Source organism: Buteo buteo, chromosome 19 (genome assembly GCF_964188355.1).
Source record: "Buteo buteo chromosome 19, bButBut1.hap1.1, whole genome shotgun sequence".
In the NCBI taxonomy this organism is placed as follows: Eukaryota; Metazoa; Chordata; class Aves; order Accipitriformes; family Accipitridae; genus Buteo; species Buteo buteo.
The window spans coordinates 14,143,743-14,157,491 of record NC_134189.1 but is presented as its reverse complement, the minus strand read 5'-3'; the positions used below and the strand labels follow the sequence as shown (position 1 = coordinate 14,157,491).

The window sequence follows — 13,749 nt, the reverse complement described above, 5'->3', positions numbered from 1 at the left end:
GATAGTAATATCTCCTAAAAAAGCTGGATTGTGTTTCATGGTGTGGTGGTTAATCTCCTCAAATGAATGCCCACTTGTATAAAAACATCTTCGATGGTGTGTTCTATGGCTTTTTAAGCCGTTTTGGCTGCTTTTGGTAAAGAGCATCTCATCAGGGACCATGAAGCCATTGGAAAGCCATATGGTCTGTCCAGAAAAGGATCTGACTGTTTGGGTATGGTATGAATGTTGTCCTGACTTTCCAGACTGAACTTATGACCTTCAGCAGTTTTCTGCTATAGTTTCATAGGTCTCTTAACAACAACAAGGAACGTGTGTAATATGTAAGCTTAAATCACTGATGTGTACAAAGATGCTTGTAAGATGGAGACCACATGTCTTTTGGTGCACATCTTATCTGCCTCTGGAGGCCTGATGTTTGTTCTTTTGAGATGGTTCCCTGAACTGTGGTAAAGGTACAGCAGTACAAACTCTTTTCAATAATTCTCTTGGAACTGTGGTTTTTGAGGACATGCAATGACTGAGATGACCACAGTCAGCAGAAGCTGAAATCTCAGCAGAAGCTGAAGTCTCAACAGAAGAGAACTTACACCACCAACGATTTCTGCAAATATTGTTTTTCCTACTTAATTTCTTATTTAAATCTGTTGATATATCTTTCCTCTTTCCTATAGCCATCTTTGTCTTTGCATGCTCAGAAATGTATCTTACTGGAGGACTGAACATATACTTCATATGCCTATACAATGTTATATTCTGAGATCTGCCATGGAAAAATACACAAGTTTGTGAAAATTTTGAAATTTGAAATGCAAATTCAGCCATGGTCACACAAAAATCCATGAACAGCCGTAGTGGTTGAAAATGTTATCACCCTTTCAGCTAGAAATGAGTGACTTCATAGCTGAGCCTTTTGATACATCAGATAAATGTTTCTCATCCACTTCAGTACGATGTCCTGTGCTTTAGTTTAAGCTGCTTGTAGCATCTGTTTGAAATGAAAGAGTTGATTTTATTTTTTTATTTTTTTTCTTCTGAAAGGGAAGAGAACACCCCAACAGATGTTAGCACCAGCTCAGCTGTAAGGGCGGTAATGAACATCTGTAATATCTATAAACAGCATCCTGTTTCTTTGGAGGCTACCTAACAGTGGCTTTGGATACACAGCATTTTTTTTTTCCACAGTGCAACAATTTCCAGATATGCTCTGGTGAGAATTCAAAAGGAAAAATCAGGCAGAAGATACATTAACAATCAACAAGTGGTGGAGAAAAGACTGTACATAGTAAGGAGGTACAGAACTAGAAAGGCATGTTTTCTGGCATATTAAAATGAGGACATTTATGTGCATTGTGTACTATTCAGACTATTAGATATGGCTACATTTTGGCTATAAAACAGCTGTATTTCTGTTCTAGTAGGATGTAGTACAGTTTAACTTGCCTGAGATGGTTTAATACCTGTAAGTTAAAGAGGAGGGATCTGAAGTTGAGAACAGAATGCTGTGACTTGAGTTGTATTGCTAAATCAACTGCAAGCAAGAGTAATCAGGTCAACAGGATGGATATTTTTAAACATTGCAAGGCACGGCAATAAGTCATTTTTCATGAAGCGAATAGAGCAGTCCAACTGTGCTATGGAGAGTTCCAAGTTGTGCTTTTCACTGATTGTAAGACCTTGAGCCAGAAACTGTTGGTTTAATTGATGATTGACGTAAGTACATGCTTATTGGCTTCCCCTAGAAGTATCTGTCAAATGGACATGTGATCGTGTGGCTATGGGTGAAAAACTTAGATCTTTCAGCTTGAGGTAAAATGTGGAGTTAGGTCATTCATGAGAGGTGGGAGCTTAAGATCACAGCCTCTCGGTTCATGTGTTCTGGCCTATCTTACCAAAGCCAATGGTAATGTTATCTCTTTTCTACCATTACTATGTTTTTTTTTTCTTTTTCTGTTTTAAAAAAAGCTGAGGAATAAGGAACGTTCTCGGACCTGCCCCAAAAAAGTGATCATGCTCTCTTCTTCCACTCCACCTCCCTCTCCACCGTATCCCAGACAGCAGGTGATTCCCTCTGCATGCTCTGTCCCTCTCTCTTCATTACTGTTTGTACGAGTGACTAGATCAGTTACTGGATGCATTTCCAATTTTCTTTTTTTCATATGGTGATAGGGCTTCTTCAACCTCTTAGGTTAGAAACGTAGGTTGGCATTAGCTCACCAGAAGCACGAAGAGTCTCCACTGGAGACTCTGAGATTTTACTGTAGGGTAATTTGTAATTACAGTAGCCTTTCTCAGTTTTGAGTTGCATCAAGGTAGAAATGAAATGTTTGGAGTAATGCAGGGAGAGAAAATGCAACTTTCCTCCATCTCCTCTCTTCGTTTAAACAGGTGTGACTGAAAATTTGCCCTTGTATCCATGAAACTCTTTCAGGATTACTTGTATGAAGTGCTTTTTTGGAGTGTAGTAGTGGCCTGCACATGTCCACTGTGGTCCTTCTGTTTCACCCACACCCAGGCCTTTGTCACACAAGAATTTGTGTTCAGTCTGTCTGAGTTTGAATTTGGAGCAGTGAGAGCTGTTCTGAACACAGTGTATAAATGTGCATCCAGATGTTCATGCACATGTATTTGTTGTCCTTCTAGTTAAATATTACCTGAAATCCTTTAATATTTGTGTTGTCTTGTACATGGTCATTGTGCTTCTTTGAGTTGTATTCTTTTAAAATTTTTGTTTCGTTTTCCTACCGCAGTAATAAATTCCACTCCTTCATGATCAATCCTGAACTAATCTTGAAATGATGAAAAGGCAGCTGCAGTTCCACAGACCTCTCATAACTTTAAATAAGTATTGTACAAATAAATTTCCCATAGGTGCAAAATGTTTCTTTTCTGACCACTTGTATGCCTATAAACTGTGTAAAGGCATGTTACCTTTTAGCAGAGTAGACAAGACTTATTCTTGGACATAAAGTTTGACTTGCCTTATTGCTGTGATTTCTCAGAGTGTAGTTAGTTACATGTTACAGTTAATCTGGTCTAATTATTGTCAGCCTCCAGAGCACAGATTCTCCACTGCCTCTCTGGTGTCTATATATGCAAGAGAGGTCAGCTCTGCTTACTGATCTGATTTAAAACTGTCCTAACAAAAGAAGTGGTTAGTTTTCTGGCACACTGTGGACAGCATATGGTTCAAGGAAGGATACAGGAATGGACGTGTAGGTAGAATAGGTGGGGGAAAGCCCTTTTCATTAACAAAACCCGCATTTAAACTGAATTGAGTGTAATATTATCAGATGATGTGATAGCTAGCTGCCTTCCTTTTGTCAACATCCACTGAAAATTTTGACAGATACATTAAGGCAGTTAAATGCTGAGTTTTACTTTTTAATCTGCGGTGTGGGATTCATTTTCCATATAGAGAAATTGGCGTTCAGTCATTAAGGACCTCTTAGCTTTATATTTTCCTTCCCTAGCTTCTCCAAGTGTGTGTTTGTCCTGTGTCGTCTTGGTTGCCTAGTTCAGTCATGAGAGCCAACTACTGCTGGGTCCAAGTGTACTTGGACCTTTTTCTACATTGTGTCCTGTAAGAAACTTTTTTTGCATGTCGTCTTGCTCAAAGAAATAATAATAAAAAAAATTTGGCTTCCTCCTTTTAACTCTGAGGAAATTTCACCCCCTCTGCTACAGAACTGATCTATTAGACTCGGTTGAGGGGTCTGCTTTTGGAAACATTCTTTTATCCTTAGGAATGATTCCTTTCCTGAAATGGTCTTGGCCCAGGCCTCATAGTGAGTCAGATGGATCTGCGTCCTTGTTATACTGATGTCTTTTAAAACCTCTACCTCTGCGCTTCTAATACATTCATTCTGCCACTTCTTTCTAAACTTTCCATTTCCTTCCTTTGATCTAACATCACAGTATGAGTTATACTGAGTGTCTTACCATCTTTACTGTACTAATTTCATTACATTCTGGTACTATATTGTGGTTTACTGACCTAATATGAATATATGCATTTTTAAAAAATTTCCCTACAGGAGCCGAGTTATTATTGCCAGGTTTAGAATATTCTTAACAAACTGTTCTGCTATCATTATGGCCTCTCTTCTGTCTGCATCGTAAGAAAAATCAGATGAAGTGTGTTTTGACTAGGAGGTTGGTCTGTGATTGTTATTAAGCTCATAATTTGTTGCCTGCAGAGAAACAGGGAACCTGGTGCCGACTCTCCCGGGGAGCAGAGTCCCGGACAGGAAAGGGTAAAGAGCATGAACAAATGGCATGGATGCTGATGACACAAGGCTGTGGTGGATGTGTGCAATACAGAGAGCAAATATACTGGGTAGTGAAACACACTTATCCTAATGCTGCTGTTAACACGCTGGAACTGCTGAGAGTCAATTAGGAGTGATTATTTCTGTGTGATACCCACATAAATGCATAACAAGCCTTCATCAACAGTTTGCTATATGCTTTTACTTTGCCATAGATCTAGCACTTAAGCTCTTCCCATTCTTCTTTTTCTCTTACACCTATATAGTGAAGTATGCTGTGGCTGTAGCAGAACAAGAAGAGTTATGTTTTGTGCTAATTCATGTGAACATGGTTGCATTGTTTTCACTGCTTGCTTTCTGGATGGTTAAACAACTGGCATTCCATCCTGCCTCCTACAGGCCAAAGTAAAAGGAAAAATGATGAGGCATTATTTAGTACAGAGACTTTGAAGCCTTCTTAACAATGAAATATTCAACAGTCTGTCTGAATGGCTCAGTATTATACAGAAGCATGGGAAAAGAAAAGATAGGCACTCAAAAGAATTGGTTGATTTGAATTCATATTGACAAATTAATTGACATTCCAGTAAAGGCTTTGAATTAAGTAAGTCATAAGTGGTAGCCAGCTATAAAACTGTTCTAACTTTCAGAATGTGTTCTAACAAAAGACTCTTGTGGGCCAAATGTTTTCTGACAGGCAGTACAAAATGAATAAGCATGTGTCTGCACTGACATGGAAGCCCACAGCTTTATAATAGGCCCTAGTTTTAGTGAAAATGATCTAGTAGGAAGGAGTAGGTGGAACTGAAAGCAGCTGAAAATAGGGAGTATTATTAATGCATCTGAATGGGAAAAGTGTTTTCTCGTAAATTGGGTGTGAACCCAATTTTCTGTTCTGCTTTGGAAGACAGTTAGCAGTACATAGCAGCACCCTGGCATTCTTGACGGATCAAGCCTGAGGTTTCTTCTTGCACATGTTTGTAGTTCCTGGTCCACTTACTTTTGAACTCTACAGACAAATTAGCTGAAGGCTGTGTGATATTGTAAGTGATACTCATGTCTTGTACAGCAGGCCACAAGCCGTGTCTTTTTTCCATGTCACTAAGTGCACCACATAACAGTTTAAGAAGATTGATATGAAAGACCAGAATAGCAGAGGTGTCAAATATTATACCTGGGCTGTGTTGACATGACAGTACAGTAAGAATAAGTAGGACAGTGAAGTTGCAGAAGTAAAATTGGAAGCTTCTGTCATAGTTTGATTTTGCTGTGCTTTGCTTCAACCAGCCAGGCTCATTAAACATCCTCTCTTTGGTAAGTACAGCATTACTTTTCATATACCAGCATGTTTAAGGAAACTAACTTATTCTTTATGAGAACTGAAGTACATTACCCTAAAAACATTTGTTTCTGTACACAAAATCTGAGAAACACAAGTATGTACGGGTTTAGATACGTAAAGGAAATCCCTGAGAATCAAGAACTATGGTGAAATAAGTTGGCAAATAAGCTCCTTTGTGCATGATAAAGCCTTTTTTTTTTTTTTTTTTTTTTTTTTGGATGGTAATGCCAGAGACACAGGCCATGTGCTTGTTTGGTTTTGGCTGCAGCAGTCCTAGGTGGGAGAGTTGTGAATAATGACTAATTCAGCTGTCTTTTTTTCTTGGCCTTGAGGTTCAAAACTTAGCACTTCATTAGAGCAGCAGACATTGGGAATAAAAACAGTATTCACATGGGAGCTCCTCTTACTGTTCTGCATGTGAATTTCATACCTTTTGTCTGGCATTTCAGTGTCTGTTCCTTTTGGGGCTTTTTTTTCTGGTTTGTTTACTTCCTCCCTCCTTCCTCATCTCACAGAGATCTCCTCGTTTATTTTCTGATGACCAAGTGCCTGAGAATGTTGAGCAAAGGGCATGTCAGCTGGCTGCCCTCCCGGAGTCCAGACCTGCCATGAGGCATCAGGTGACTACAGCCCTGCCTATATGGTGTCCTGTATCAGTGTGGGATTCTGGGTACCGGTGACATCTGGGGTCAGAGGGATAGAAAAATTTACCAAAATATCATGACTATTGTTGTGCAGTCATGTGGTTAAAAAGCCAGGGTCAAGTCTATTTTGTGTAGTATTTCTATCCTACTTGCCAGTTCTTAACTGTCTCCTTGTCTGGTGAATGACAGTCTTTCTGTTTCTCAAAACACAAATATAAACAATAAGGTAAAAAACAGCCTCCAACTTTCAGAGTGCATGCTGAAAACCAGCTGGACTTCAGATCAAATCATCTCACAGTGGTCATTTACCAGTCAGTTGCTCACAAATTTTACTTGCTTATGGAAGCAAGAACATTCTCATTTTCCAGGCATAATTCCTGGCTCTGAAGTACTACTTTTGTGTCCATGCTTCCTGTAGACTTATTTCCAATGGTAAAGTTGGCAGCTTGTGTAGATTTTCTTTGATTCCAGCGTACACTTTTGGTTTGGTTTTGTGCTTAATTTTCTCTCCAGTGTGTCTTTGGCATATGGGAGCATGCCAGTTTGAACAGTGGTTTCTTTAGTTTCTAGTTGCTTGCCCCTATTTCTGTTTTCAGTTATCTTCAACAGCATTTGGCAAACTGGAGAGTGCTTTTGGAAAACACCACCTACATAAGTAATTTTTTCATAACTTACTGTTTTGAGTTAACCATCCAAAATCAAGCTGTCTTCTTGAGCTGGAGTATAAGCAGTCCCAGAACTTTTGCTGGTAGGCATAACTTTTCCAAGCCATGCCAAAAAGAAATTTATAACATCTAGGTCACTTTTCATTCCTGTTCTTTGGGGATGCCATCTTTGCTGATGGTTAAAGTCAGTGAAGCTCTCCTTCAGGAAGGAAGAATGAAACTTTGGCTAAATTTGAGATAGTATTTGGGGACATAGAAGAAACTATGAAAGACTAAATAAGACAACTAGTTTAAACATATTAGCACCTATTTGTTAGTGGGCAATGCAACTGAAGATCTCAGGCATGATCCAAGACTAGCATGCTCGTGTGCATTTCCTTACTCAGTTGAAATGATGATACAGAAATTAACATCTAGACCAAAACATGTTGCTTCTAATTTTTCTGTTGCTCTCTAGCACTTTTAAGCTCCTTTTGAGGGTGGAAAAGATTAACAGCATTACAATGCAAAGATAGAAATTAGTTTTGAAACTGTGTAATTTCTGTATAGTGCAGAATTAAGGAGGAGAGAAAATAGAGGGGAGACGGAGAACACAAAGTAGAGGAAAGGATAAAGTGAGTAGGGCAGAGAGGAAAAAAGAGGAAACAGATGTTGGAACACTGCAGGCAATGATGGATTATGATGTGAGATTTAAGGGAAGAAAACAAGAAAAATAGACTAGTAAGAGAAAGAAGGCTTAGAAAAGTAAGACATTTTCAGAAAAGAAATTTGATTAAATGTTGATGATCTTAAGTGCAGAAAATTTGTATATAAATAGTTATATTTCTTTAAATTGGGGAAATTGTGAAAGCCAAGCTATTTTGCATATTGTCCAGTAAATTTAATCTTGAGACTAGCCTATTCTACATGGCTAGAAATAGCTATTTTTGTGGGTCATGCAGCTACGTGACATTTATTTTTCCTTTTTATAACTAAAACCATAATTTTCTTGTAAAAGAGTGAAATGTTTGAAATTTGCATAATTTTTCTTTCGAGGCTATAATTTCTAGGAATGTACAGTTTCTACTAGTGCTATTTGTCTGATACTTCCAGCTACTGTTTTTTTCCTATTTATATTAAGTATTTCTTGAGAGACAGGTATAATGAGCCATAGAGATAATGAGAGGGGTATGTTGGAAGACCAAATTTTGGGTTCTCCTGTGAGGAACCAGCTTCAGAAGGATGCAGATTCTCAGTTTGGGATTTACTGTTTGCCATTTAATTAGCAAGAACAGCAGATTGTTTTATATTGTTTCATTCTTTTTAGTGTGATATTTCCAATCTGCTTACGGTAAATTTTAGGTTGGCAATTTGGTGCTAATTACTGGCAATGCATACAAGTTAATTTCTTTCTCTTCCATCCCCAAGGAGAGCAGGCTTTTGGTTTATATAGTTAAAATATAGAAGAGATCTCACATGGCCTGAAATATGATCTTAGTGCCTTGGGCCAGTAATACAGAGCAATGGGAGATACAAGAGTAGCAGAGGAAATTGATTTGGGATATTTGCCAGTGGCTTGGTTGGGTTACAGGAGGTTGGACATCTGTGGAAGTAGGTAACTGCTTCCAAATGGTCCTAATAACTTAAAACCTAATAAAGAGCAAATTAAGAATAACTTACTCTGCCTCACTAGGGAGAAAGTGAAGGTACACTGGACATTTTTCTCCAAGTTTTCCTACAAGAGTCTTTAAGAAATTTTTTTTGATGGTGGGTAGAAGGGCCTCAGTTTTTTTATTTTCTCCTCTCTTCCCTCTATAGCCATGTATGATTGTTTTGATTTTTATTTTATTTTTTAGCTAGAGACTGAACCGTCTCGACGATTCTTTGTTGACCAGTGGGAGCTCTCCCTTAGCCTCCGTTCTTCTAATCGCCCTTCTTCACCTTCATCTGACTCTCTTCGACAGGTAGCATTAGCCTGAGCATTGCAAGGTGCACTCAGCTGTGTTTGCTTGCTGCACCACAGTCCCACCAGCGAAGGACACACCACAAGAGACGGCTAGGCTTGCAATGCTTCACCTGCAGAATGCAATGTCTGTGCATATTCATGCACAAATGAGAAGCCAGAGGCAACCTGTGGCATAGCCTTGGTTATCGTCAGCCATAAAGCAGTTTGAAACTAAATATATTTAACATTTGGTGTAAATGAAAAGCCTGTGGTACATCTCGCTCTCAAATCAGGTTTTTTTGAGCACTGATAGTCCTTCGGGCTTTGCAGTTTTGCTTGCTGCTTTCGTTGACGTCTTGAGCCAAACTACAGAATGTGTTTGTGCATATATACTTAATGGACAGCGTGAAATAGAAAGTACTTTGGCTTTCTGAAAAGGTCACTGAGAATTTGAACTAGTTGCTGTTGTCATACATAAACAGCAGGAACTTGATTTGACCTAAGCTGGAGTGGGTTCTTTGTCTTCTCTTGAAAATGTTGCAGGATGATGTATATCTTGAAGGCTTTTGCCTATGGGAGAAAAGATAAAATGCTTCTTTTAAGACCCAGTATTAGGCCATACGTGATGTGTAAGAAAAAAGTAAAGCAAATCAGAAACACAGAACCCCAAATAAAAAATTCAGCAACTAAATTTTCCACACTAAATAGTTCAAGGTATTGTGAGTTAAGATTAGCATCATCACTTTTTAAGCATGGAACTTCATACGTGCTGGTAGAAATGTAAAGATCTTGAAGCATCTGCAGTTAAGGTTGGATGAAGGTTTCAAATCACAACTTCTTCACTGGAAACCTGGTTCAGCTAAAAAAGTTTTTTCCCATGGAAAAAACTTGAACTCTCTTTTAAGAAAATTTAAAAAGCCTCAAAGGTTTCTGGTCTTTTAGAGGAAAATGGAAAACTCTTGGCCAAATGATTATGATTGTCAGTTAAAGACCAATAGTGAAGAAAATTTTTCCATTGGGCACTATTTTAAATGTAATGCACTATTTTAAATGTAATATTTGACAAGATATGATGTATGACATTGAAAGGCAACTCTGCACATGTGTATGCACACACTAGCTGAGGAAGAATATGGAACTTGGAAAATTCTGAAAGACAAATCATGTTTTTTCTTGCCTATATAAATACTGCGTATGCTCTGCATTTTGGGGTGGAATCAGTCGACAGGTAGAAGTTCTTTCTGGGTAGAAATAAACCCTCATTACTGCAGTGGCACAGAGCATAAGCAATCAGGACTTCAGTGATAGCAGCAGTAATCTCTGACGGCCGAGCACTCCATTTTCAAAATATTTGTCCCCAAAGAAGTACCCATTCTGTGGTGAATTTCAGTTTTTGTGATGCTTCCTACTGTTCTCATGTCTGAACATGTGAAGGTCTTAAACATTCCTAAAAGGCTAATAACCTCATATATGAAATTTATGCTGCATTATTAGTTGTGGGAAATAACTAATGTGCTTCAAACAAGTTCTGCTATATGAATGAAGGAGGTTTTGAGATACAACTTTAGTCCTTTCCTTCAGAAAACTGTTATCCTTGGTATTTTACACTTAACCAGAAGCTGGATTATCTCTCTGATGATTCTTCATTTGCTGAAGAGAATTTCGCTAGAAACATTTATAATGCTGCTTAGTCTGGAAAAGAAAAATTGCTTGGTGTGCTCCTTGCTGCTCTGAGTCAAATATGACATGACATTTGCAGTGTGATTGAGCTAACATGGATGTAATTATTATGGATGTAACCACATAATTTTCTTAACCATGTAATTATTGCCAACGGTTGTAAGTATTTCCTGTGAAAAACGCTTCCTCTGCTCCTGCAGTGTCCGAACTTGGCTTGCAAACGCTCATATTGTACCATCTAAAGTAACAGCCAACCTGCCTAGATTTCTCGGAATACTGGAGGGTTTTTAGATATCCAAAGTTATGGAGTGAGTCAATGCCCATGATGGGAGAAAAGCCTAGTCATAAAGCAGTGTTCACAGTTGAACAAATATATGTTCCAGATGTATGCAAGTATGGCTTTAATGCATTGGATGAGGCTCTTGTGTCTTTTACCATATAAATCTTTATGTATTTTTAGCATTGGAAGAATTCATATTTTTGAATCGGTGTGAATTCCTTAGTTAAGGATTTCTCCCTGCTCTATGAATGCTCTGTAAATGAATTCTTTCCAGCTGCTAAGCTTATAAATATGCTGTTGTGATCAGCATGTTGCATTAGACTATGTAACATGTCTTCTAAAAGATCTTTGTTTCTGATGGCAGTTTTACCTGGAACCGAAAAACTTAACCTATATTTGGCCTCGTCTTTGAGAAGTTTCTATTCCCAGGTTTCCAGGTGCAAGTGAAAATAAGATCTTTCTTCACCCTCATCATCATACTATTTCTAGACCATTTAGAGAATGCAAAATGCAAGCCGCCTTTTCCGTTCTTATAGTTCATTCTGGACTGTACTGGTGATTTCTGATGACACTAGCTTTGCTATTACTACTTGTCACTTCATATTGTCCACTGTCTTGGCATGATTTGACCTCTCTGCACCTTGTCACCACCTACACTATTATCCTTTTAGTCATTTTTTAATTTGATTTTTTTTCTTTTCTCACTTCACTATTGTTTTATTCCATCCATCTGGTAGAAGTACATAAAGATGTACACAGGCGGAGTGAGCTCATTGGCTGAGCAGATAGCCAATCAGCTTCAAAGGAAAGAGCAACCCAAAACCCTTCTAGACAAGAAGGAACTGGTAAGATGATGTACAGAAGATGATGCGTGTTTGTGATTAGATGTACTGTAGTTCTGAAGTATTGTGAGTGTCCAGTTGTTACTACCACTGATGAAATCTGTCGTAGTTTTGTGAAAGACTTAATTTCCCTTTTTCCATCCACCCTCACTCTTGTCCTTATTTTCCTTGCAAAATTTTTTGACCTAATCTCAGCATCCAAGGACTGTGCTTAAATAATTGAGAAACTGCTTGTCATATTCATGACGATGTGTTTGATCCACTGGGGCTACTTCTGCATTACTGTTTTCTGGAGGAGATTTTGATAATGTAGGTCTAAGAATTGCTGTTTGAGGGATTTCTAATGATTTTGGCTTTCCATCATATGCCTCCTTCAGTCATTTATTTCAAGGTCATTAGTAGTAGTAGTGGTGTCCACTCTTCCATCCAGAGCTTATTTTACTCCTGACATGTAGGCATGGCGTCCTATGGCCTTCTTCCCTGGACAGTAAGGTTAGTTTTTGATGTCCTGGTTAAAACCGAATTGTGTCCAAGAACTGCAGCATCCGTGTGTGAAAGGACTGCAGCATCCAGATGCTCCTGTATCTGCATAAATGACGAGAAAATAGGAATGTGCAATCTTGTTGAGGCTGGGCACCACAAATTTAGCCATGCCTATTTCTGTCTAGGGCTCGCTCAAAAAGGAGTTCCCCCAAAACCTGGGAGGCAGTGATGTGTGTTACTTCTGCCGCAAGCGAGTCTATGTGATGGAAAGGCTGAGTGCTGAAGGCAAGTTCTTCCACCGCAGTTGCTTCAAGTGTGAATACTGTGCAACGACTCTGCGCTTGTCATCTTACGCCTATGATATTGAAGATGGTAAGACAAATTGCCTTTTTGTCAGAACTCCCATAACTGTTCTGGAAGGCCATCTAGCTATTTCAGCTCTTTCTTTGCCTAAAAATTATTTGGTGAAGTAGGTAAGAGAGTAACTTCTGTTCCAAAGACACCATCTCTCAAAACTGTTGAAACTGTATGGATTTCCTGTGGCCAGGTCATGCTGACAGAAAAATAACTTTGATAGGTATCTCGTGTGTAGGTAGGAAGAATCTTTTTGTGTGTACTGGATAAAATAATGGCCATGGAAACACCATCTAAGCTTAAGGGGCAAGAAGAACCAAAATTATGTATTGATAATGCATTATATAATGACTTTAAGTAATGGACTTGCTCAGTCATAAACAGTTGAGGAAACTTAAGAATCATCAAACCAGTCTCCCAGTAAGGAATAGAAACCCCATTATTACTTGACCAGAAGGTCAGCAGACTTGGTGTGTGAGTTTAAAGGAGCCAATGATAATTTTGAAGTGAATATATAAAAGTAACATCTTAACCAGTAATCAAAGCTGGGAAAAAGCATTTTTTGAGCACTGCTGTTATTTTGGGCATTCACAAGTAGCCAAATGTCTGACTACATGTTTAGCAATAACAGACTGAGCTTCTTTGTCAGCTGTATGGGCTGAAAGTTTTTGCCACCAGGTTTGGCGATACCCTCTGCCAGCAAGCTTATGTATGCAGTTATGGCCAGATAGTTCTCAATGAAGCAAACACAAAGCTCGGAGTTTCAGCACACTTACAGCATTGATTCTGAAATGATATTACATGCCTAATGTTTGTGTATGTATAAGAAATAGATATGGCCTAACAGAAGTGTGAGGTATCCTATCTAATCATTGTGAAATTTTAGCTTGTATTTCATTCTGGGTTTTCTCTGAGAGAAAAAATAACAAAGCTATACATGCATTGTTGCTCTTCATCTAGCTGTTTGGATTGATGAGCATTCTGCAGTGTTCTGCAGTCAGTATCTGGTTTTAGGCTTCAAAGTCTGAGAATTTTTATGTAAAAGCTTTTCTGTTGTTCTTTTCAGACAATTTGAAAGAGCAGTTTTTGGAAAGAATAAATATTAAGAAATGTTTATTTAAGCAGAGACTTCTCGAAAGATAGCATTTGTCTCTTTTCCATCATAACAAAACGTTGTGCAAATACCAGCCCAGAGAAACTAGAGGAAGGGGCAAAGGTCACAATATATGTTTGAAATATGTTTGGAAAACTGTAGGAATAGGAT

At 38.5% G+C, this 13,749-nt stretch overlaps 1 protein-coding gene across 12 annotated transcripts in view; it reads left to right on the top strand.

The window, feature by feature from the left end:
- The window catches only part of MICAL3 (microtubule associated monooxygenase, calponin and LIM domain containing 3), a 186,490-nt gene that overhangs the window by 101,569 nt on the left and 71,172 nt on the right, over positions 1-13,749 (top strand). For 8 of the 12 annotated variants that reach the window (XM_075051259.1, XM_075051256.1, XM_075051250.1 and 5 more), the window contains 6 exons: positions 1,966-2,061; positions 4,200-4,256; positions 6,129-6,233; positions 8,758-8,865; positions 11,544-11,651; positions 12,317-12,503. In XM_075051259.1, coding sequence (XP_074907360.1) covers positions 1,966-2,061; positions 4,200-4,256; positions 6,129-6,233; positions 8,758-8,865; positions 11,544-11,651; positions 12,317-12,503 — 661 coding nt within the window. The remainder of the gene's footprint in view (positions 1-1,965; positions 2,062-4,199; positions 4,257-6,128; positions 6,234-8,757; positions 8,866-11,543; positions 11,652-12,316; positions 12,504-13,749) is intronic. The other 4 variants (XM_075051254.1, XM_075051255.1, XM_075051257.1 and 1 more) reach the window with 4 other exon arrangements.